Source organism: Stegostoma tigrinum, chromosome 2 (genome assembly GCF_030684315.1).
Source record: "Stegostoma tigrinum isolate sSteTig4 chromosome 2, sSteTig4.hap1, whole genome shotgun sequence".
Taxonomy (NCBI): Eukaryota; Metazoa; Chordata; class Chondrichthyes; order Orectolobiformes; family Stegostomatidae; genus Stegostoma; species Stegostoma tigrinum.
In genome coordinates, this window is record NC_081355.1 from 151,325,917 (window position 1) to 151,349,481 (window position 23,565).

Here is a 23,565-nt window from a genome sequence, read left to right on the forward strand (position 1 = left end):
ATATTTTGTGAACAACTTTGAATTTGAGTTTGTGACTTGACCTGACTTGTGCTCAACTTTTTTCTGACTGTATAATTCATTATCCTGGTTATTTTCTTGCTTACTGCCATATAGTGTTAGAATGTTGAATCTACAAATACCTGGTAGAATTATTTTCTTTTTAGTTCTAAGCTACATGCAAACCATCATGGATTATATGCCACACATTTTTTTTTGTTTCTTCCTATGTGCAGTATTTTACCCCTATCTAATAGCTGTTGGCCACTGTGCTTCCATGCACTAATTGTGTCCAACAGATTGGAGCCTCCTGCTCACTTGGTTTATTCGTAAATAGATGTTATGAGATTTAGAACATAGAACATAGAACATAGAACAGTACAGCACAGAACAGGCCCTTCAGCCCACAATGTTGTGCCGACCATTGATCCTCATGTATGCACCCTCAAATTTCTGTGACCACTTACATGTCCAGCAGTCTCTTAAATGACCCCAATGACCTTGCTTCCACAACTGCTGGCAACGCATTCCATGCTCTCACAACTCTCTGCGTAAAGAACCTGCCTCTGACATCCCCTCTATACTTTCCTCCAACCAGCTTAAAACTATGACCCCTCGTGCTAGCCATTTCGGCCCTGGGAAATAGTCTCTGGCTATCAACTCTATCTATGCCTCTCATTATCTTGTATACCTCAATTAGGTCCCCTCTCCTCCTCCTTTTCTCCAATGAAAAGAGACCGAGCTCAGTCAACCTCTCTTCATAAGATAAGCCCTCCAGTCCAGGCAGCACCCTGGTAAACCTCCTCTGAACCCTCTCCAAAGCATCCGCATCTTTCCTATAATAGGGCGCCCAGAACTGGACGCAGTATTCCAAGTGCGGTCTAACCAAAGTTTTATAGAGCTGCAACAAGATCTCACGACTCTTAAATTCAGTCCCCCTGTTAATGAAAGCCAAAACACCATATGCTTTCTTAACAACCCTGTCCACTTGGGTGGCCATTTTAAGGGATCTATGTATCTGCACACCAAGATCCCTCTGTTCCTCCACGCTGCCAAGAATCCTATCCTTAATCCTGTACTCAGCTTTCAAATTCGACCTTCCAAAATGCATCACCTCGCATTTATCCAGGTTGAACTCCATCTGCCACCTCTCAGCCCATCTCTGCATCCTGTCAATGTCCCTCTACACTGTCAACGACACCTCCGACCTTTGTGTCGTCTGCAAACTTGCTGACCCATCCTTCAATTCCCTCGTCCAAGTCATTAATAAAAATTACAAACAGTAGAGGCCCAAGGACAGAGCTCTGTGGAACTCCACTCACCACTGACTTCCAGGCAGAATATTTTCCTTCTACTACCACTCGCTGTCTTCTGTTGGCCAGCCAATTCTGTATCCAAGCAGCTAAGTTCCCCTGTATCCCATTCCTCCTGACCTTCTGAATGAGCCTACCATGGGGAACCTTATTTATTTATTTATTTATTTTTAAAATTCATTCATTCATGGGTTGATACTTGCTGGCTAGGCCAGCATGTATTGCCCATCCCAGAGGTTAATTAAGAGTCGGCCACATTGCTGTGGGTTGGGAGTCACATGTGGGCCAGATCAGGTAGGGATGGCAGTTTCCTTCCCTGAAGGACATTTAATAAACCAGAAGACAGTTGACGATGGTTTCATGGTCATTAGACTCTTTAATGCCAGACTTTTACCAAATTCAAATTCCACTATTTACCGTGGCAGGATTTGAACTTGAGCCCCAAGTGGTTCTCTGGATTAACAGTCCAGTGACTAATGCCACTGGGTCATCTCTTCCCTGTGTCCTTTATCTTGTGTTAGGATAAAGGTCTGAATTTTGAAAGTGAAATTATCGAACTTTTGTTGCTGCCTGATAATTTGTTTTGGTGTTTGTTATTACATGTTAATTTTATTTCTTCCTAGGACAGTGATGAAGAAAAGGGCTCAGTTATTGCATTTTTTGTAGCTTTTATTACCTGTGTATTCCAGGTGAGATTATTTTTGTTTTATAATTGTTATTAAACGGATATCTTTTCATGTACAGCCACTGTAAATGAGCATAACATTCCTACATACATCAAAGTGTTAGGGTGCAGGTGGTTAGGACACTGGAGAACTATTTGATCCGAGAGCAGGGATGGCTTCCAGAAAAGTAAAGGCTGAGGTTGACCTAATGGACATTCTTCAAATTGTGCAAGGGTTTGATAAGTTATGTGTGCTGAAGATATTTCCACATGAGGGTGAGATCAGGACAAGGGGCTGTAAATGTAAGATAATATACAGTATACCACTCAGGACCTTAGCTGTTCGGATTAAGTTCCCTGTTGCTCTTCAAACCTACACCAGATACCAGCCTAGTTTGTCCAACCTTTCCTCAAGACCATTTGCCCATTCTAGTCAGGTAAACCTTCTTGGAACTGTTTCCAAAGCATTTACAGCCTTCCTTATATAAGAAGACCAATGTAGTATACAGTACTCCACATGAGGTCTCCTCCATGTCCTGTATAACTGAAGCATAATCTCCCTACTCTTTATTTCATTGCCTTTGCAATAAGGACAACATTCTATTAGCCTTCCTAATTACTAGCTGTCTATGCCACTCCCCGCGGCTGCTTCTCTGTTAGTGTTGTTACTATACTGTCCATTGTCTATTTACTGTCTTTCATCTCTAATATTTACCTGGTGCCATCAAATCTTGTTTCTGGGGCCAATAAAGAAACTTTTCTCTTTCTGATGATTGTTGAACTCAAAATTTTTTTTTACCCAGTCACTTTAGTACATGGGTAATGGAGGTCTGAACTGGAGAAAGACCTACTTCTGTGTGTTTAGAACATAGAACATAACAGCACAGTACAGGCCCTTCTGCCCACGATGTTGTGCCATGGAATATTCCTAATCCAAAAATAAAATAGCCTAACCTACATTCCCCTCAATTCACTGCTGTCCATGTGCATGTCCAGCAGTTGCTTAAATGTCACTAATGACTCTGCTTCCACGACTATCACTGGCAAAGTATTCCATGCGCTCTCAACTCTCTGGGTGAAGAACCTCCCTCTGACATCTCCTCTATACCTTCCTCCTAACACCTTAAAACTATGACCCCTCGTGGCAGTCAATCCTGCCCTGGGGGAAAAGCCACTGGCTATTGACTCTATCCATGCCTCTCATTACCTTGTACACCTCGATCAGGTCACCTCTCTTCCTCCTTCTCTCTTTAGTAAGTTCTTCAGTCTTGCTGACAACTGGATGGCACTGATCCCTTTATCCTGCTGTATCCAAGAATTGTACCTAGGTACTCATAGATAAGGTGTTGCCATAAGAAGGCAGACATTGTAAAAATGTTTCACTGTACTCCTACAACGGGCACGCGTGCCAATAAAAGGATATTGTATTGTATATTATTCTTCTCATACAGGCGTGCAATTTAGGAGCAGGAACAAGCCAGTCGGCTCCTCGAGTCGATTAATAAGAACACGCTGACCTGATTGTGACCACAACTTCACATTTAGAGCTCCCACAATAATCTTTGATTAGTTAGTTAAGAATTCTGATACATTTTACTGATGTTATCTTATGTGGGCCAAAATGGGGAAAGTGACACTTGCAGTGGTCATTTCCCTTGTCAAGCAAGACCCAGTCAGACCACAGCTACAGTATTAGGTTTTGCTTTAGACACCAGTGACCACAGCCTTTGACCACACCTCAGGAAAGTGTTATTGGTTTGCAGCACAGATTCGAGTAATACCAAAGTTAATGGAGGAAATTATTAGAACACGTTGTATAAATATGGCTTGCATTTCCTTGAGTATAGATGATTGAGGAGCTGAAATAATTCGCATGATTAAAATGATAAAGGGATACAGTCAAGTAGAATATAAACATCTTGCTCTAATTATAACTGATGAAGAAAAGGTATTTCTTAAAATAACAGGATAGTGGAAATCTGGAACTCTGTTCCTCTGAAAGGTTGGGAAACACATGATGAGCTGACATACTCAAAACTGAGATCGGTAGAGTTTTCTTAGTTAAGAGTATCGCATGATAGTGATGAACGGCTGACCAATGAAGAATTACAGATGAGTCAGGATCTTCGTGAATAGTGATGTAGGACTGAATGCCTCCTTCTGTGACAAGAGGAGTTCAGGCCTGCAGAGGATTACTGAACAAACTAAAATAAAATGATTTCATGATTTTGTGTTTTGCTGTCTTGACCAGTTTCTATGTTGGGTTAATATCTGAGCACTTCAGCTGACTTGTGTGAAATAAACAAGGTTTTTGTTTTGATTTGCACCAAGCATTTTATCACTTTTTAAAAAAATGGTTGCATCCATTCCCTTTCCAGTGTTACCTGTACTTGTTCTTCGTCTCAACAAGGATGGTCAAGACAGCTGGAGCGTTTATCCTCATTTGTATATGCAATTCTTATTTATTTGGACTGAGGAACGTTTGGCAGATTCTCTTCCACTTAGGGGTGGCCTTTCTGTCCACGCATCAGATATTGTCGAGAAAACTCGCTGAGAAACAGCCTGATTGTGGAGTTTGATACTCGAGTACTGGAGATCAAGGACCCATTCACACTGATGGAAAGGAATCACAACTAAGTATTCTCAAATGTGCCTTCAGTATGTTTAATAATATTGTCGTCATCACCACATAAACAAATCTCTTGAGACTTCAAGATGGGAACATAAGTTGGTCCCCATTCCCAAATGAATTTTTTAAGAGGAGAGGAATGTAATGACTTCTTTACAGTGTGTTACTTTACAAATGCTTAATGTGAAGCTACAAGATCAGTGTGGGACTCTAGAACTATATGAACATTGAAGTCATGTGGTGTTCAATGAAGAAGTCAAGATGATAAGTTAATTTTCAAGAAAAGCTGGTTTACAGGCAGAGAGCCATTGGACAAGTGAAATGTGGATGTATTCAACCCTTATCTCAAAGTCATGCATTCTGCTGTTACTTTTGTCTTTCTGCTATAAATTACTACATCTGAGTTTATGATGGCAATTGCCTGTGAGCACCTGCCTCACTGTCATTGACACACTGTTACCAGTAATGGTATTGCAGTGTCACCATTTTGAAGAGGTGTAACTAGGAGATGAGAGGTTTACATGTGCAGGCTCCATTCTAAGTGTGGATGTTAGCAACTTCTAATAGGAAAAGGGAGAAGTATGTATAAATACATACGTTTTATTTATAAATGCAAAGATGGTACTAATGCTAAATGACTTTCTATAATACAAATGGTGAGTTTAGCAGATTGTCTACATGTTAAGTTAGAAATCCTTTGTCCAGGCAGCTGGACCTTAAGTTCTTTCACCTTGCATTGTAGGTACCGGATTCATATTCATGTTTAACTGTTTTGACAGAAGTGAGTCTTCAGTGTTGAAAGATTTTGTCTTGTGCGTCAGGACAGACTTGCAAGAATACCAGATCTCACTGGGAGCAACAACTAATGCATGAGAGGGCATAGAATGGTTGGCAAGGCGCTGCGTGGAGAATGCTTGGAGGAGCAGTTGACCCCTGAGCTTTTGTTTCGATTCAAAATAGGAAAATTGATCATGGCGTTGCTAAGCTGAATGTACCAGGGGATATTTGTCCCATAACCTTGTATTTAATTGAAAAAGGCACAGTGAAGAACACCTTCTTTCTATTTAAGAAGGACAATGCCCCATTTATGAATAAATGTAGCTTTTAGCAGGTGTTAGTAAGTCATGTTGCAAACTTAGATCAACTTTAGATATGAGTCCATGATTGAACAACACTTACTAAACAATCCTGATCATGTAATTTTTAGCACAAACATCAATTTAAGATTATATGTGCTATTTTTGTGTTTCAGTTCTGACAAATGCTAGACAACAGCTTCAACAGGATGACTTTTTAGTCCTGAATACTCAAGATTAACAATTATTCTCGGGGCAGTTCAGGGGATCAAGTGTCAGAATTTAATTCTATGGTTCACATTTCCAAATGTAGTTATACTGTCTGGGAGGAAAGGCGATGTGATTTGTCTGACCTCACCTGTTTCAGTAGGCTGGCTTTTGTTTCATTCTGAAGTTGGGCTAAAGTCGTGCCCTGTTTTTACAACCAAACTACATAATCACCCTCCTTCCTCCTGCAATAAGGGTGCCCAAATTATTCAAATCCATCTTTTCTGTGCTGTGTGATGCAACACAGGTGAAAATGTGCTGAAGGACAAGTATGGAAGAATAGGAATTGGTGAACTTAGTTATTTTAATAACTTGTGGATGGTGCACAATGTTTTCCTTCTGTGCTGTAACCCATTTTTGATGTTCTAACATCACTGTACTTTGCAGGACCTACTCACATTTTGGAACAAAAGGAATTGATTTTAGTGATCCATGTGTTAAATAGTGTGTTAACTCTGACTCAGAGACAATGGAATAATTAGACGCAGAGAAAAGCCATTCAGATGTCATGTCTGAGCCAGCTAAAAGGAATAAAAATCTCCATGCTTATGTTTGAATCATAGAAATGCTTCAGGTGATACAGGACCCCCATTACATGGTAAGTTTGCCTTTTTTATTTTGCAGGATGAATTTTTTGGCAAAGGCCGGATTGAGACTTGCACGCACTTGAAGTTGCACCCTGATGGGATGATAATTGTAAGAATGGCATTGTGTGCTTGCATGAGCTAATTGGTAATAGCTTCCCATTGTCAGCGTCAAGGTCTGCTGATGCAAGCAAAGTCAACCCTTCGACCATCCAGCAATCCCACTCCAAGATTAGGGCAGAGGAGGGGAGGTGCTGAAACATGATCTGTATTATGAGCATTATTTAATTTGTTTCGTATTTACGTAGGTGGCAAAGCTGGCATAAATTGCCCTTCCCTGGTGCCCAAAAAGATGATGGGAGGATCTGCCTGAACCACTGTAGTCTCTGTGCTGACGATCTTATCAGAAGACTACGTTAGATAGAGTTCTCCAGAGCTTTGCACCCAACAACAATGAAGTAATGGTTTTGCCCTGAATTACCTTGAAGTTAAATGGTCTATTGTTGTTTACTTTAGTTTCAATGCGCAAACTGTTGACTAGGATTTTAATTTCTTTTTTACTATTATTATTATTGAAGGATTTTTAAAATATGCATTTTATTTATTCAATTTTAAATGTCATGCCTTGGTTAACAATTTAGTGGAAGAGTGATCTTGTGGATGGTGCACAATGGTTTTCTTCTGTGCTGTAACCCATTTTTGATGTTCTAACATCACTGTACTTTGCAGGACCTACTCACATTTTGGAACAAAAGGAATTGATTTTTGTGATCCAAGTGTTAAATAGTGTGTTAAACTTGACTATGCACTGAGAGACATAAGTTTTAATTGGCGGATGAAGCGAGTCTAAAGGGACTGCTCAAAGCTAATGCACAATAGGATCATAGCAGAACACAGAAGGATGGCAGTCGGCCCATCTAACTAGTGCTGCCTGATAGCAAAAGCAATATAATCTCATCCCAATCCCCAATTGTTCCTCTCAATCTTTTGTACATGCTTTCCCTTCAGGCATTTACACAGTTCCCTTTTGGAAGTGTCCATTAAATCTGTCTCCATTACATTCTCAGGCAGTGCATTCTCGATCCTAACCATAAACTGTGCTTAGCGAAAGGCAGGATTTTGCCTTCTGTTGTCTTTTGCTGCTTTTACCATTCACTTTGAAGGCAATAGTTTCTCTCTGTCTGCTCTGTTTAGGACTCTTTATTATTTATAATATTACTATCAAAACTCTGCAACCCTTACATGTTTTCTAATTACATTAGCATTCATCTGATTAACCCCCTTTGCCCTGCTTTCCAGATAATGTACAAAAATCTAGTCTGATGATCTTCTTGTCAAATTTATTCAGAACCAGAACAAGTAATAAGCTTCAAACTGGTGTGGAAGTTCTAGCCCCTTGACATTCATGCCTATTCTGCTGGTATTGGGAGGAATGTTCACATTCAGGGTAATATAAGTGTGCTAACCTCAAGAGCAAGAGGCCATACTCTCTCATACAGCATAACTTTACACAAAGAAGTTGGACTGGTCAAAGGGTGAAATCTTCACCCTGGCACTTAGTTAGCTCATAGAGGGAGATAGACTAGCCCTTTGGGGAAAGGGGAGGTTCTAGGAAGAAAAAAATCTGTCTCCAGTTCAAACAAAGTGACAGATCAAACCTTATGATGAAAGTGTCCCAAGATTTCTATGTCCCAGCAGTTTACAGTGAGTGTACCTGGGCAAAGATCTCTGAGCTGATGTTTTTCTTTGCTGAGTGACCTGGAGTTGGGGGTCTGTGAAGGAGCCAGGTTAGTGAGAGCTCTGTAATTGGGATTCTAAATGAACTCTTAATTTGTGAACAATAAACTCCTGAGGACACCAGAGGGCTCTTGCGGTGCATTGGTAGCCAGGAGGTCCAGGTTCAAATCCCACCTGCTCCAAAGGTGCCTAGTAACATTTCTGAACAGCACATGGGGTTTCAGACTTTGGAAGAATGTTAAAGGGGTTTGTTTTGATTTTGAGCAATAAAGTGGATGATTACTGCTGCAGACGCTGGTTATATATCTCTTCCTGTATTTGTTGATCCAAGTGGATGCCAGCTCGATAGTTTAGATAGCCTGCTCCTGCTCTTGTTTCTAGAAAATGTCTCCTGGGGACATAGGTGACCTCAGTGCATATCTTGTGCACTGGCTAAAAATGAGTCTGTGAAATTGCTGCAGTAGAAATGTTTGGCAGCCACATCAGTACAGTTCTGAGGAAAGGTCACCTGGACCCAACAAGTTAACTCTGATTTGTCTCCACGGATGCTGCCAGACCTGCTGAGCTTTTCCAGCAATTTGTATTGTTGTTTATCTTAGGTAGCCTCATCACTAAGTGTGTGTGTGGTGGTGTGGAAAGGTGTCAGGAATTTAAAGAAAATAATCGGTCTTCTATCTATTTGATAGGAATTCAGCACCAAAACCCTAAATATTGTATGTCCAAGTGATGAGAGTCACCAAAATACTTTTGAGAGCAACCCAGGTAAGCATGGTGACTTGTCTTAAACATTAAGCTTCATAAAATGTAGAGACGAGGAACTTGCAGCTTTGAGGTGAGTACTAAAATGAAACTGCTCACATGACAAAGATTTAGTGCGTGGATTTCCGAGTTTGGAAGGATGTTAAGGCCGGTTTGTTTTGACTGTGGGCAGTAAAGTGGATGATTACTGCTGCAGGTACTGGTTATATATCTCTTCCTGTTTTTGTTGATCCCAGTGAATGACAGCTCGATAGTTTGGATAGCTTGGTCCTGTTCCTATTTCTGCAATGGAATTGTTGTGTAACGTGTAGATGAAACGACATCACTTCACAACAGTGGCCTGACTCTAAATCAGCGCCTTTTATAACCACCTTCATCAATTTCAGAAGCACTTTAGGAAGATTAGTAACTATTTTCAGGGAAGCGCGTGGTAGGAGCCAGCAGGAAATCTCATTCATGCTAATAAGGGCCCCACAATATGGCTGAGGCCATGCTTACCCAGTGGTTCATTTGCTGTGGTTAAGCATGATATGAAGCCTCCTTGTGTTTTTCTTGTGATTACACCTGCATTCACAAGGCTGTACCAGAATGGTTGACTTGCACGTAGCTGAACAAATTTTACAAATGTGAGAGAGCATAAGCATTTATAGGAAATTACCAGCATGTTCTGTTTTTGTACATAAACTGCATGAATCCACCATTTTGCTCCCAAAATTCCTGCACAATCGTGTGTGTGTGTGTTTGAGCAGAATGCCATTAATGAACAGGAATGTCAGTATGTTACTCAAACTAGCGCCTTTATTGTGTAGTTTGAACTCATAAAATTGACTTGAATTTAGAACATTTGGTACAATACAAAGGTATGTTGATCAAATGAGGGAAAGTGAGGATGAAAGACAGATGAAGTAATGGAATATGGCAATAAACCAGAGGGACTAATGACCTACTGCTCCTCCTGTGTTGCTGCAAAGAGGATATTAATTCACATTTTTTTTCCAATTTTTATTTGCTAGCATGACAGATTTCACAAGACGACTCTTGATCATTGTAATGTCAGCTCTCAGAGGCGGGACCTTTTTTCAAAACTTATTAGTACATTGATAGATTTTAAAAGAAAGTGTCTCAATAATAGCAACAGGGACTTTTCTTTTTTCAGAGCAAGTATAATTTATCTGTGACCAGCTTTTGCTTTACATGTTTTGTTACCTGGCCATTTGTCTACATGGCCTGTGGAATCTGCCTCATTTGTTGAATGCAGTGTCAGTGACTGTAGTATACCAGTCGTCATACAGTTAGAAAGGATGAAAAAACCCATTGATATTACTTTTCATTCTAACTTCTAGACTGTTAAATATGGAGCAGTGTTGTAGCGTGTGTTAATAACTCATTGCTCGGGTGACACAACAACTTTACGTTAACACAACTGCAGTGTGTCCTTGTATTTTCAAGGACAAACCAGCCTTGATTTAGAGGTGGCTTTGCATCGTTCCAGTTTCACATCAGCTTTATTATGCAACCGCTTTCCTTGCTGTGTAAGATTTTAAAAGGAGGGGGAAGAACGTACAGGCAATTAAGTGGTCCAGTAAGTTTTTAAATGCCACTTGTCACCATTTCATTCTTTCCCATTGCTAATATTAATCTGCAGCCTACTTCTGGATGGCATTGTGTAGAGCAGTAGACTTGAGTGTGCAGTGTTCAGTTCTGCCTGACTGGAGATGGGACCCATGCTAAAGTCGGACTTGTGCCTGCTAGCCGAGCAGTCATCGGAGGAAGATAGCAATCTCGACCTGTGCAAGGATAGCCAACTCTCGACTGAAGGGATGGTGGGACAGCTGCCTTGAGTGTGGGAAAAACCTAGTGGGAGTTTGGTACCATCAAATATCCTCTAATCATTGATTAACATTTTTTGTAATTTTTCTTCACAAATTATTTTAGAAATGACTTTAGAATTATGTCAGACTTTGTTAAAATACATCAAGACATTTGTTTTTTTTTAATGTGGCAGTCAGAAGTACTTTCAGAAACTTGTGGCGTAGATTGAGGCTATTTGACCTGTCTTACCTGTGTAGATCAATCCAGTGAAAAACTGCATACTGTCCTGCAATAACTGAAGGAAATGTCTATCAATATTTTATAATCTGTGTTTCTGATTAGTTTCAAATCTGTTGCATGTCAAACTAAATTTCTTTATGCATTTTTGAGGAAATAAAGATCTATTCTGCAAATGTATTTTTTATTTTGAACCAGTCCCCAGAAAACAGCCCTGACCTTGGTGAAGAAAGACATGAGGTGATCAGGAAGAATCTGAAGAAGGGTCACCGGACTTAAAATGTTAACTGTTTTTCTCTACATAGGTGCTGCCAGCCCTGCTGAGTTTCTCCAGCAATTTTTGCTTTTGTTTCAGATCTCCAGCATACATAGTTATTTGTTTTCTATTAATCTGAATAACGAATCTGGTTGCTGTGTGCTATTGCTTCTAAACTGACATGGGATAATTAAAGTCAAGAGTTAAATACATGGCTTTCAGTGAATGGTGGGAGGAATACTTTTCACTTATTGATAACATGATAAAGGATTATTGAGACTGTAACATCAATCTAGAGATAGAAAGGAGTTCTTCCAGTGAGACAGGCTTCATTTGACCTCTTCTGGTCCCAGTGTCCTGGCAAACCAAAGACCTGGGCTGCAGAGAATATTTTTAACAGGAGGGTTTTAGGAGGTGGGGTACGAAGCAAAGCAGGTCATGGCAGTATTGCATGGGAAATATTTTTGATTGTAATCCACGAAGTGAGAGGCAAGGATAGTATACAAGTGTAAGACAATAGCAGCAAAAAGCCTGAAAGGTAATGGTGGTGGGGTGGGATGGGGGGGGATCGGTAAAAAGTTGAGGCTTCTTGGAATACTGCATTCAGTTCCTGTCTCCCTGCTACAAGACAGCTGTTAGACATGAGAGTGTGCAGGAAAGATGTACAAGGATGTTGCTGGTGTTGGAGGGTTTGAGCTATAGGGGGAGGCTGCAATGGCTGGGGCTATTTCCCTGGAGTGTTGGAGACTGCGGGACACCATGATAAAGGATTATGAAATCATGGGAGGTATGGATAGGGTAAATAATCGAGGTGTTTTTGCCAGGGTGGGGCAGTCTAAAACTAGAGGGCAGAGGCTTAGTCTGAGAGGGGAAAGATTTAAAAGAGACCCAAGGAGCGACTTTTTCAGACACAGCATGGTGCGTGCATGATGCCAGAGGAAGTGGAGGCTGGTACAGTTACCTCATTTAAAAGACATCTGGATGGATACATAAATAGGAAGGGTTTAGAGAGATATGGGCTAAACGCTGGCAAACGGAACTAGATTAATTTAGGATATCTGGTTGGCGTGGACAAATTGGACCAAAGGGCCTGTTTCTGTGCTGTACAACTTTATGATGCTAAAAGACAAAGTTTGTAGCTCTTGTATACAAGGTGGGGTTAAAAAAACTGAAGGAAATTAACAAGTAATGTAAAATGCACAGTAAATATGTATTTATGTGTAAATATATAAAAACAAAGAGAAGCAAAAGTAAACACAAGCCCTTTAGAGAATGAGAGCAGAGATAATGGGAACTGCAGATGCTGCAGAATCCGATGTTAAAAGTGTGGAGCTGGATGAACACAGCAGGCCAAGCAGCATCTCAGGAGCACAAAAGCTGATGTTTCGGGCCTAGACCTTTCATCAGAAAAATGAGGCTGGGAAACTGATGAGGAATCTGGAAGTGGTAGAGGAGCTGAATGAATATTTTGAATCAATCTTCATAGTAGAAGACTCTAATAGTATTCCATAAATACTACATAAGCAAGGGGCTAAGCAGGATGTAAAATAACTATCTGTAGAGAAGAAACAGTAGGAAAACTAATAGGTTTTGAAAGACTGAGAAGTCCCCTGGTTCTAATCTTTCCGTTTGCCCTGAATTCTGCCTTCAAGTTTGTCCTTCTAAAATGAATTACCTCACTTTTCAGGGTTAAACTCCATCTGCCAATTCTCAGCCCAGCTCTGCATCCTGTCAATGTGCCTTTGTACCCTAGAACAGTTCTCTGCACTATCAACAACATCACACACCTTTTGATTCATCCACGAACTTGCTAATCCACCCTTCTATTCCTTCATCCAAAAGTCACAAATAGGAGTGGACCCTTGTGGTACACCACTCATAACTGAGCACCATGTTGAATATTTTCCATCCACTACCACCCTTTGTCTCCTAAGGGTCAGCCTATTCTGAATCGAATCTCCCACATTTCCCCCTATCCCATGCCTCCTTATCTTTTGCTTGAGCCTACCGTGGGGAACCTTATCAAACACCTTACTTAAATCCATGTATACCACATCCACTGCTCCACCTTCATCCACATGTTTGGTCACCTCTTCAAAAAATTCAATAATGTTTGTGAGGCATGATCTACTCCTCACAAATCCAAGGTGACTATCACGAATCAAACTGTGCCTTTCTAAGTGATCATAAATCCTGTCTCTCAGAACCCTTTCCAATAATTTGCCCATCACTGATAGAGTAACTGGCCTGTAATTTCTGGGGTTATCCCTATTTCTTTTTTTGATCAAATGACGTTTGCCTCTCTTTAATCATCCAGCCCTATACCAGTGGACAGTGAGGACGAAAAGATCACTGCCAAAGACCCTGCGATCTCTTGCTTCGCTTCCCACAGAATCCTTGGATAAATCCCATTAGGCCCAGGGGACTTATCTATCTTCAACTTCCTCAAAATTTGTAGCACATCTTCCTTACTAACATTGACCTCCTCGAGCCTACCAGCCTGTTTCACACTGTACTCCTCTGCAACTAAGTCCCTCACAGTTGTGAATACCGAAGAAAAGTATTCATTAAGGACCTCCTATTTCCTTATGCTCTGTGCACAAATTCCCTTTACAATCCTTGATCGGCCCTACCCTTTCTCTTGTCATTCACTTATTCCTCACGTGCGTGTAAAACGCCTTGGAGTTTTCCTTGATCCTATCTGCCAAATCTCCTATCTAGCTCTCCTAAGCTCCTCCTTCAGCTCCTTCCTGGATAACTTGTATCCTTCTAGAGCCTTTTCTGTTCCTTGTTTGCTAAACCTTACATAAGCATCCTTCTTCCTCTTAACCAGTCATTCGACCTCTCTTGAGAATCAAGGCTCCCTCAATCGACTGCATCCTCCCTGCCTGTTAGGGACAAACATATCAAGCACATACAGTATCGTTCCTTAAATAACCTTCACATTTCAACAGTGCTCCTCCCTGACAGCATCTGTTCTCAATTTATGTTACCCAGCTCTTGTCTAACCAAATTGTAATTATCCTTCCCCCAATTATAAACCTTATCCTGCTGTATGTATTTATCCTTTTCCATGACTGTTATAAAAGTAACAGAGTTATGATCACTACTGCCAAAATGCTTTCCTACCAACAGGTCTAACACCAGGCCCGGTTATTACCAAGCACCAAATCTAAAGTGGCCTCTCCTCGTGTTGGTCTATATGCATACTGTGTCAGGAATCCTTTCTGAGCGCATTGGACAAAATCTGCTCCATCTAAACTATTACAACTAAAATGTTTCCAATCAATATTTGGAAAGTTGAAGGCCCCAATGACCACAACCCTGTGACTTCTGCACCTTTCCAGTGTCTGCCTCCCAATCCGCTCCTCTACTTCTGTGCAACTATTAAGTGGTCTGTAAAAAAAAAACCCCTAACAAAGTGACTGCTCCTTTCTTGTTCCAGACCTCAACTCAAACTGACTTTGTAGACATATCATTCTCGAAAGGGTGAGGAAGCTAGGGCTTTTTTCTTTGGAGCGAAAAAGGATGAGAGGTGACCTGATAGAGGCTTACAAGATGATGAGAGGCATAGATAGAGTGGATAGTCAGAGACTTTTTCCCAGAGCAGAAATGACTATTACGAGGGGGCATAATTTTAAGGTGATTGGGGGAAGGTATAGGGGAGATGTCAGAGGTAAGTTCTTCACGCAGAGAGTGGTGGGCGTGTGGAATGTGCTGCTGGCCGTGGGAGTGGAGTCAGATACTTTAGAGACTTTTAAATGACTCATGGATAGGCACATGGAGGATAGTAAAATGTTTTGTATGCAGGGTAGATTGACCTTAGTAAGATAATAGGTTGGCACAACGGGAGGGCCGAATGGCCTGTACTGTGCTGTACTGTTCTATGTTCTTAATCCAACGGTCTCAATGTGGATGGACTTTACTAGTTTCAAAATCTCCCCACCCCCTGGCCTCATCCCATGATCAACCCTCCCTCTCATCTCCGCCTCCTTGACCTGACACAACCTGGCCATCATCTCTCCCACCTACTTGCACCTCCCACCTCACTGACCAATTCCCACCTACCTTCCCCAGCCCCACCCCACCCCCATTTTTTTCGGAGCTCCCTTCCCCCGCCCCCATTTCTGAAGATGGGTCCCGACCTGAAATGTCACCTTTCCTGCTCCTTTGATGCTACCTGGCCTGCTGTGTTCCTCTAGCTCCACGCTGTGTTATCTTAGGCCTGGATTCAAGTATTGCCTGCTCTAGCAGTATGTCATAGCATTGCTGATGCGGATAACTTTTACTCACGGACACTGACACATGTACACATGCACAAACGTACACACAAACATACAGCCAGGGCGGTTGCTTACTGACAAATCTCTCTCTATTACCCAGTGAAGACTCCTGAGCCAGAATCTGATCAGCTTGTCAAATGCAGGAAAGGTTTGTGAGAAACTCTATAAATTGAAGTTGTAAAGCCTCTTTGATGTGAGAATCTTAAAGCAGTATCCCATTTAAAGACTGCAATTTTCTGATCAAGTTTCATTTTGTTTTTATCTACCGACTTGCCAACTTTGTGCTAAGGGTGGATTATGTAGTTACCACATCATGCAGCTTGAGGGTGCTGTGGTGCCATTGGTGAGGAGATCTGCCATGGCCACACTTGAGTGCGTCCAGTTTACATTCCTATTTGGGATAAGAATGCAAATGCCTGGAGGATTAAGCCGCAGAATACACGTGCACATTTTCCTGTGAGATCATTGAGAAAGTAACAAGTGACACAGACAAAAGGCATTTGAATTTTCAAAGAGGCATTTAACACAGTGCCACATCAAAGATAGTAAGAACTGCAGATGCTGGAGTCAGTCACCCCGTGTGGAGCTGGAGGAACACAGCAGGCCAGGCAGCATCAGAGGAGCAGGAAAGTCATCGTTTCAGATTAGATCTCGTGGTGCAGGAGATAATATGATTAACATAGATTGAGGATGGATTAGCTAACATCAGAAAGAGATAAAGCATAAGTGCGGATAACACAGTTGATAGATTGAGTAGAATTGAGGCTATTCTCCCCGCTAGCACAAAGGCACTTTACCTGAATGCTCGTAGCATTTGTAACAAAGTTGCTGAGTTAACGGCACAAATCATCACGAATGAATATGATTTGGTAGACACTATGGAGACATGATTACAGGATGGTCATGACTGGGAGTTAAATATCCTGGGTTACCAGACTATTCGGAAGGGCAGAGAGGAAGGTAAGGGAGGTGGTGTAGCTCTGATATTCAAGGATGACATCAGGGCGGCGCTGGGAGATAACATGGGTTCTATGGAGAATGAGGTTGAATCCATTTGGATGGAAATGAGAAATTCTAAGAAAAAGTCACTGATCGGTGTAGTCTATAGGCCACCAAATAATAACATCATGTTTGGGTGGGCAATAAACAAAGAAATAACTAATGCCTGTAAAAATGGTACGGCAATTATCATGGGGGATTTTAATCTACATGTAGATTGGTCAAACCAGCTTGGTCAGGGTAGCCTTGAGGAGGAATTCGTTGAGTGCAGTATTACAGAGAGGAGTATTGTGTGCAGTTTTGGTCTCCAAATTTGAGGAGGGACATTCTTGCTATTGAGGGAGTGCAGCGTAGGTTCATGAGGTCAATTCCAGGAATGGTGGGACTATCATATGTTGGAAGATTGGAGTAACTGGGCTTGTATACACTTGAGTTTAGAAGGATGAGAGGGGTTCTGATTGAGATGTATAAGATTATTAAGGGATCAGACACGCTGGAGGCCGGAAGCATGTTTCCGCTGATGGGTGAGTGCTGAACCAGAGGACACAGTTTAAAAATAAGGGGTAGGCCATTTAGAACAGAGTTGAGGAGAAACGTCTTCACCCAGAGAGTGATGGATATGTGGAATGCTCTGCCCCAGAAGGCAGTGGAGGCCAACTCTCTGGATACTTTCAAGAAAGAGATGGATAGAGCTCTTAAAGATAGTGGAATCAAGGGTTATGGGGATAAGGCAGGAACAGGATGCTGATTGGTGGATGATCAGCCATGATCATAATGAATGATGGTGCTGGCTCAAAGGGCCAAATGGCCTACTCCAGCACCTATTGTCTATTGAGTGTACCCGTGATAGTTTTCTGGAACAGTATGTAATGGAACCACAAGGGAGTAAGCTATTCTAGGTCTGATCCTGTGTAATGAGACAGGAATAATTAATGACCTCCTAGTTAGGGATCCTCTTGGAAGGAGTGATCACAGTATGGTTGAAGTTAGAATACAGATGGAGAGTGTGAAGATAAAATCCAACACCTGGGTCCTGTGCTTGAACAAGGGGGACTACAATAGACTGAGGGAGGACTTGGCTAAAGTAGACTGGAAACAAAGATTTTATGGTGGGACAGTTGATGAGCAGTGGAGGACTTTCAAAAGAATTTTTCAAAGTGCTCAGCAAAAGTATATTCCAGTGAAAAGGAAGGACTGTAAGAAATGGGGTAATCTGCCATGGGTGTCTAAGGAAATAAGGGAGGCTGTCAAATTGAAAGAGAAGCATACAAAATGGCCAAAAACAGCATGAAACTAGAGATTGGGAAAACTTTAAGGGTCAACAGAAAGCCACAAAAAAAGCTATAAAGAAAAGTAAGATAGAACATGAGAAAAAACTAGCACAGAATCTAAAGACAGATAGCAAAAGTTTCTATAAATATATAAAATGAAAAAGAGTGGCTGAAGTAAACGTTGGCCCTTTAGAGGATGAGAAGGGGAATTTAGTTCTGGGATATGATGAAATGGCCAAGGCATTGAACAGGTATTTTGTATCAGTCTTCACAGTGGAGGACACCAATAACATGCCAGTAATTGACAAAGAGATGGAGGTAGGTGAGGACCTGGAAACAATCATTATTACTGAAGAGGAAGTGTTAGGCAAGCTAATGGAGCCAAGGATTGACAAGTCTCCTGGCCCTGATAGAATGCATCCCAGGGTACTAAAAGAGACGGTGGGAGAAATAGCAGGTGAACTGGCGATAATTTTCCAAGATTTGCTGGACTCTGGGGCAGTCCCAGGAGATTAGAAAACAGCAAACATGACACCATTGTTTAAAAATGGATGTCGACAAAAGATGGGGAATGATAGAGCGGTTAGCTTAACCTCTGTAGTGGGGAAGATGCTTGAGTATATTATCAAGGAAGAAATAGCAAGGCATCTCGATAGAAATTGTTCCATTGGGCAGATGCAACATGGGTTCATGAAGGGCAGGTCATGCTTCACAAATATTTTGGAATTCTATGTAGACATTACGAGCCGGTGGACATTGGGGACCCAGTGGATGTGGTGTACCTAGATTTCTAAAAGGCCTTCCACTAGGTGCCGCACAAGAGGCTGCTGCACAAGATAAGGATGCATGGCATTAGGGGTTAAGTATTAGCATGGATAGAGGATTGGTCGACTAACAGGAAGCAAAGAGTGGGGATAAATGAGTGCTATTCTGGCTGGCGATCAGTGACTAGTGGTGTACCTCAGGGATTGGTGTTGGGACTGCAATTATTTACAATTTATATAGATGATTTGGAGTTGGGGACCACGTGTAGGGTATCAAGGTTTGCAGGTGACACTAAGATGAGTGGCAGAACAAAGTGTGCAGAGGACTGTGAAACTTTGCAGAGGAATATAGATACATTGAGTGAGTGGGCAAAGGTCTGGCAGATGGAATACAATGTAAATGAATGTGAAGTCATACATTTTGGTAGGAGTAATAGCAAAAAGGATTATTACTTGAATGGTTAAAAAGTTGCAGCATGCTGCTATGCAGAGGCACCTGGGTGATGTAGTGCAGGAATCACAGAAGGTTGGTCTGTAGGTACAGCAAGTAATTAGGAAGGCAAATGGAATTTTGTTCTTCATTGCTAAAGGGATTGAGTTTAAAAGCAGAGAGGCTATCTTGCAGCTGTACAAGGTGCTGGGGAGGCCACACCTGGAGTACTGTGTGCAGTTTTGGGCTCCTTACTTGAGGAAGGATGTACTGGTAGTGGAGGGGGTTCAGAAGAGGTTCACTAGGTTGATTCTGGAGTTGAGGGGGGTTGGCTTATGAGGAGAGACTGAGTAGATTGGAATTATTTTCATTGGAATTCAGAAGATTGAGGGGGGGGGGTCTTATAGAAACATATAAAATTATGAAGGGAATAGATAAGGTAGAAGTAGAGAGGATGTTCCCACTGGCAGGTGAAGCTCGGACAATACAGATCAGAACAGGCCCTTTGGCCCTCGATGTTGCGCCGACCTGTGAATTAATCTAAGCCCCTCCCCCTACACTATCCCATCATTATCCATATGCTTATCCAAGGACTGTTTAAATGCCCCTAATGCGGCTGAGTTCACAACATTGGCAGGCAGGGCGTTCCACGCCCTTACCACTCTCTGAGTAAAGAGCCTGCCTCTGACATCTGTCTTAAATCTATCACCCCTCACTTTGTAGCTATGCCCCCTTGTACAAGCTGAAGTCATCATCCTCAGAAAAAGACTCTCACTGTCCACCCTATCTAATCCTCTGATCATCTTGTATGCCTCTATTAAATCCCCTCTTAGCCGCCTTCTCTCGAATGAGAACAGACCCAAGTCCCTCAGCCTTTCTTCACAGGGCCTTCGCTCCAGACCAGGCAACATCCTGGTAAATCTCCTTTGCACCTTTTCCAATGCTTCCACATCCTTCCTGTAATGGGGCGACCAGAACTGCACACAATATTCCAAGTGAGGCCGCACTAGTGTTTTGTACAGTTGCAGCATGACATCATGGCTCTGGAACTGAATCCCTATACCAATAAAACCTAACACACCATAAGCCTTTTTAAAAGCACTATCAACCTGGGTGGCAACTTTCAGGGATCTATGTACATGGACACCAAGATCCCTCTGCACATCTACACTACCAAGAAACTTTCCATTGACCCAGTATTCTGCCTTCCTATTATTCTTCCCAAAGTGAATTACCTCACATTTATCCGTATTAAACTCCATTTGCCACCTTTCGGCCTAATTCTGCAGTTTATCCAAGTCTCCCTGCAACCTGCAGCATTCTTCCACACTGTCCACCACTCCACCGACTTTAGTGTCATCTGCAAACTTACTAACCCATCCACCTGTGCCTGGGACCAAGTCATTTATAAAAATGACAAACAGCAGTGGTCCCAAAACAGATCCTTGAGGTACAACACTTGTAACCGGACTCCAGGCTGAATATTTTCCATCAACCACCACTCATTGTCTTCTTACAGAAAGCCAGTTTCTAATCCAAAGTGCTAAATCTCCCTCGATCCCATGCCTCCGCATTTTGTCCTATAGCATACCATGTGGAACCTTATCAAAGGTTTTACTGAAGTCCATGTCCACCACGTCAACTGCCCTACCCTCATCCATATGCTTGGTCACCTTCTCAAAAAACTCAATGAGGTTTGTGAGACACGACCTGCCCTTGACGAATCCATTTTGACTATCTCCAATCAAATTGTTGCTTGCTAGATGATTATAAATCCTATCTCTTATAATCCTTTCCAAAACTTTTCCTACAACAGACGTAAGGCTCACAGGTCTATAATTACCTGGGGCATCCCTACTGCCCTCCTTGAACAAGGGCACTACATTTGCAATCCTCCAGTCCTCTGGTACTAAACCTGTAGACAATGAGGACTCAAAGATCAAGGCCAAAGTCTTCGCCACCTCCTCCCTAGCATCCCAGAGAATCTTTGGAAAAATCCCATCTGGCCCAGGGGATTTATCAACCTTCACACCTAGAATTGATAATACCTCCTCCTTACTAACAAGAGGGCATAGCCTCAAGATTAGAGGGAGCAGATTTAGGACTGAGTTGAGAAGGAACTTCTTCACCCAGAGGGTTATTAATCTATGGGATTCCTTGCCCAGTGAAGTAGTTGACGTTCCTTCAGTAAATGTTTTAAAGCTGAGGTAGATATTTTTTGAACAATAAAGGAAATAAGGGATATGGTGAGAACGCGGGTAAGTGGATCTGCGTCCACGAAAAGATCAGCCACGATCTTATTGAATAGCGGAGCAGGCTCGAAGGGCCGAACAGCCTACTTCTGCTCCAAGCTCTTATGTTCTTGCCTCCAAGCTACGCACCATCCTGACTTGGAAACGTATCACCATCACATCACTTTCTCAAGCTAAACTCTGAAAAAGGTGATGGCTTAATGCTTTCTCCATTTGTCATAAATCCCAACGATATAAACTGAAGCCCTTCCTCCCTGGAGCTTTCTCATGAATCCTTTTTGCATCCTCTCTAAGCCTTTTACTTCTTTCCTAAAGCGAAGTGACCAGATTTGATTTGAGACCGAGCCATTCCTTTATAAAGGTTCATCATAACATCCTGTCTTTTATGGATGTTTTCTGCATCAGCAAGGCTGTGAGACACTTCAGGAGCAGGCAGGACTTGAATCCAGTCCACCTGGCCCAGGGTTATGACTGCTGTACCATAAATGCCCTCCTATGTAAGTGGGGATTACTGGAGCAGGACATGGTTTATTTCAGCTGAGGCATTGAGATTTAACAAGCTGGCAAATATACATGGTGATGCTGACAGTTCATAGATTATTGCTCTATCCGACACAAACCAAGCCGTTACGCCAATCAGCAGATAACAAAGTGTGGGGCTGGATGAACACAGCAGGACAAGCAGCATCTTTGGAGCACAAAAGCTGACGTTTCAGGCCTAGCCCATCATGTTCCTATTAACAGTTATTCACCCTCCTAGCAACGTTGTTATCAAGTCCTTTGTCTATTCAACTGGTCTTCTCTCTCTTCAGGCTCTATCCTATCATTTACTCCCTACCCCCTTCTCCTTCCCTGATTTCTGCATATAAACCACCATTTTCTCAGCTGCTATCAGTCCCGTGGAAGGGTCACTGGACGTGAAACATTAACTCTGAATTTTTCTTCATAGATGCTGCCAGATCTGCTGAGCTTTTCCAGGACGTGTGAGCCCTGTTCTACTGTTTGAAGTCTGTTTGGGTGGTATTTGACTCACGTAAAGTCAGTTCCCTAATCCTGCTCACATAGCACTGGATAACTTCATAATTTAATCACTGAATTGTAAAACTTGCTCAGTTCTGCATTGACTAGCATTTCATGGCTTCATGTTTGTTTTCATTTGGAGAATAGTTGAATGGGTTGACAAATGGATTATTGATCTGCATGACAGCCATTCCATCCACAGGCAACCAGCCCTGGCTTGGGACAAGAGCCCAGGAATTTTCACTCACAGTCAGTGTGCTTACTCAGGCAAACATAAACCCCACCTTACTGGTATATTAGACAGGGACAACCCCCACCCTGCTGATATATTACACACAGGAAGACCCCCACCCTGCTGATATATTACACACAGGAAGACCCCCACCCTGCTGATAGATTACACACAGGTTACATTGAGGTGACAAACAAATGAACATTGAAATGGGAAGCTGGATAAAACATCTCATCCTTTCTATTAGATGTTTTATCCATCTAACAGAAAGGACGAGATGTTTTATCCTTTTTATCAGCCTGTTCTGACTGGTTATGATACTCCTCAGGAGGGCATGTATTGGCACCTCCTGGCTCAGAGCCATGAACACTACCACTACACCATTATAGGCATGCCAATATATATATTTTTGAATAACTCATTCAGAGTTGTTGCAACACATCTACAGGGCTAATGGGACTTGAGCTTGGTCTCCCAGCTCAGAGGTAGGAACATTACCGCTGTGGCATATGATCCTTGAGGACATACTGATAGTCTTGGATGACGTACGGATGGTGGGAGACTCATCTGGAACGTAGCACCAACACGTACTATTCAGCCTAACAATGTGCTAGATAATTTACATAAAGCAAAATAAGTACCTCTTTAATCAAATCCCTTGTTATCCCCACCTTATGCAGCCCTGTCAGAAAAGGCCTGTTAAATATATGAAAAAAAACAATTTCTGCTGGGCTATTTTAACTCGAGCTGACGTCAATACAACAATAAAGATATAACTGAGGGAAAATTCCTTGCATTGGAGCTGAGTTGTTGCTGATTTCATACTTTCAAAATTGCCCTCATTAAGTCCATAATGTTATGTAAGAGAGGACATCAAGGTTATGAGAACTTTAGAGCAAACAGTATTGATCATTAAAAATGTATAAACACAGTGTGAAGTCAAAAACAAAGTTTAAAAGAACTACATTGGAATGGAAATGAGT

At 41.9% G+C, this 23,565-nt stretch overlaps 1 protein-coding gene across 15 annotated transcripts in view; it reads left to right on the forward strand.

Annotated features, from left to right (window-relative positions):
• The window catches only part of sec22c (SEC22 homolog C, vesicle trafficking protein), a 125,685-nt gene that overhangs the window by 27,131 nt on the left and 74,989 nt on the right, over positions 1-23,565 (forward strand). For 4 of the 15 annotated variants that reach the window (XM_048551491.1, XM_048551482.1, XM_048551500.1 and 1 more), the window contains 2 exons: positions 1,934-1,999; positions 4,353-11,300. In XM_048551491.1, coding sequence (XP_048407448.1) covers positions 1,934-1,999; positions 4,353-4,553 — 267 coding nt within the window. In that variant the 3' untranslated portion in view covers positions 4,554-11,300. Of the gene's footprint in view, positions 1-1,933; positions 2,000-3,425; positions 4,313-4,352; positions 11,301-23,565 lie in introns of those variants that run through there. The other 11 variants (XR_009443001.1, XM_059640275.1, XR_007249589.2 and 8 more) reach the window with 10 other exon arrangements.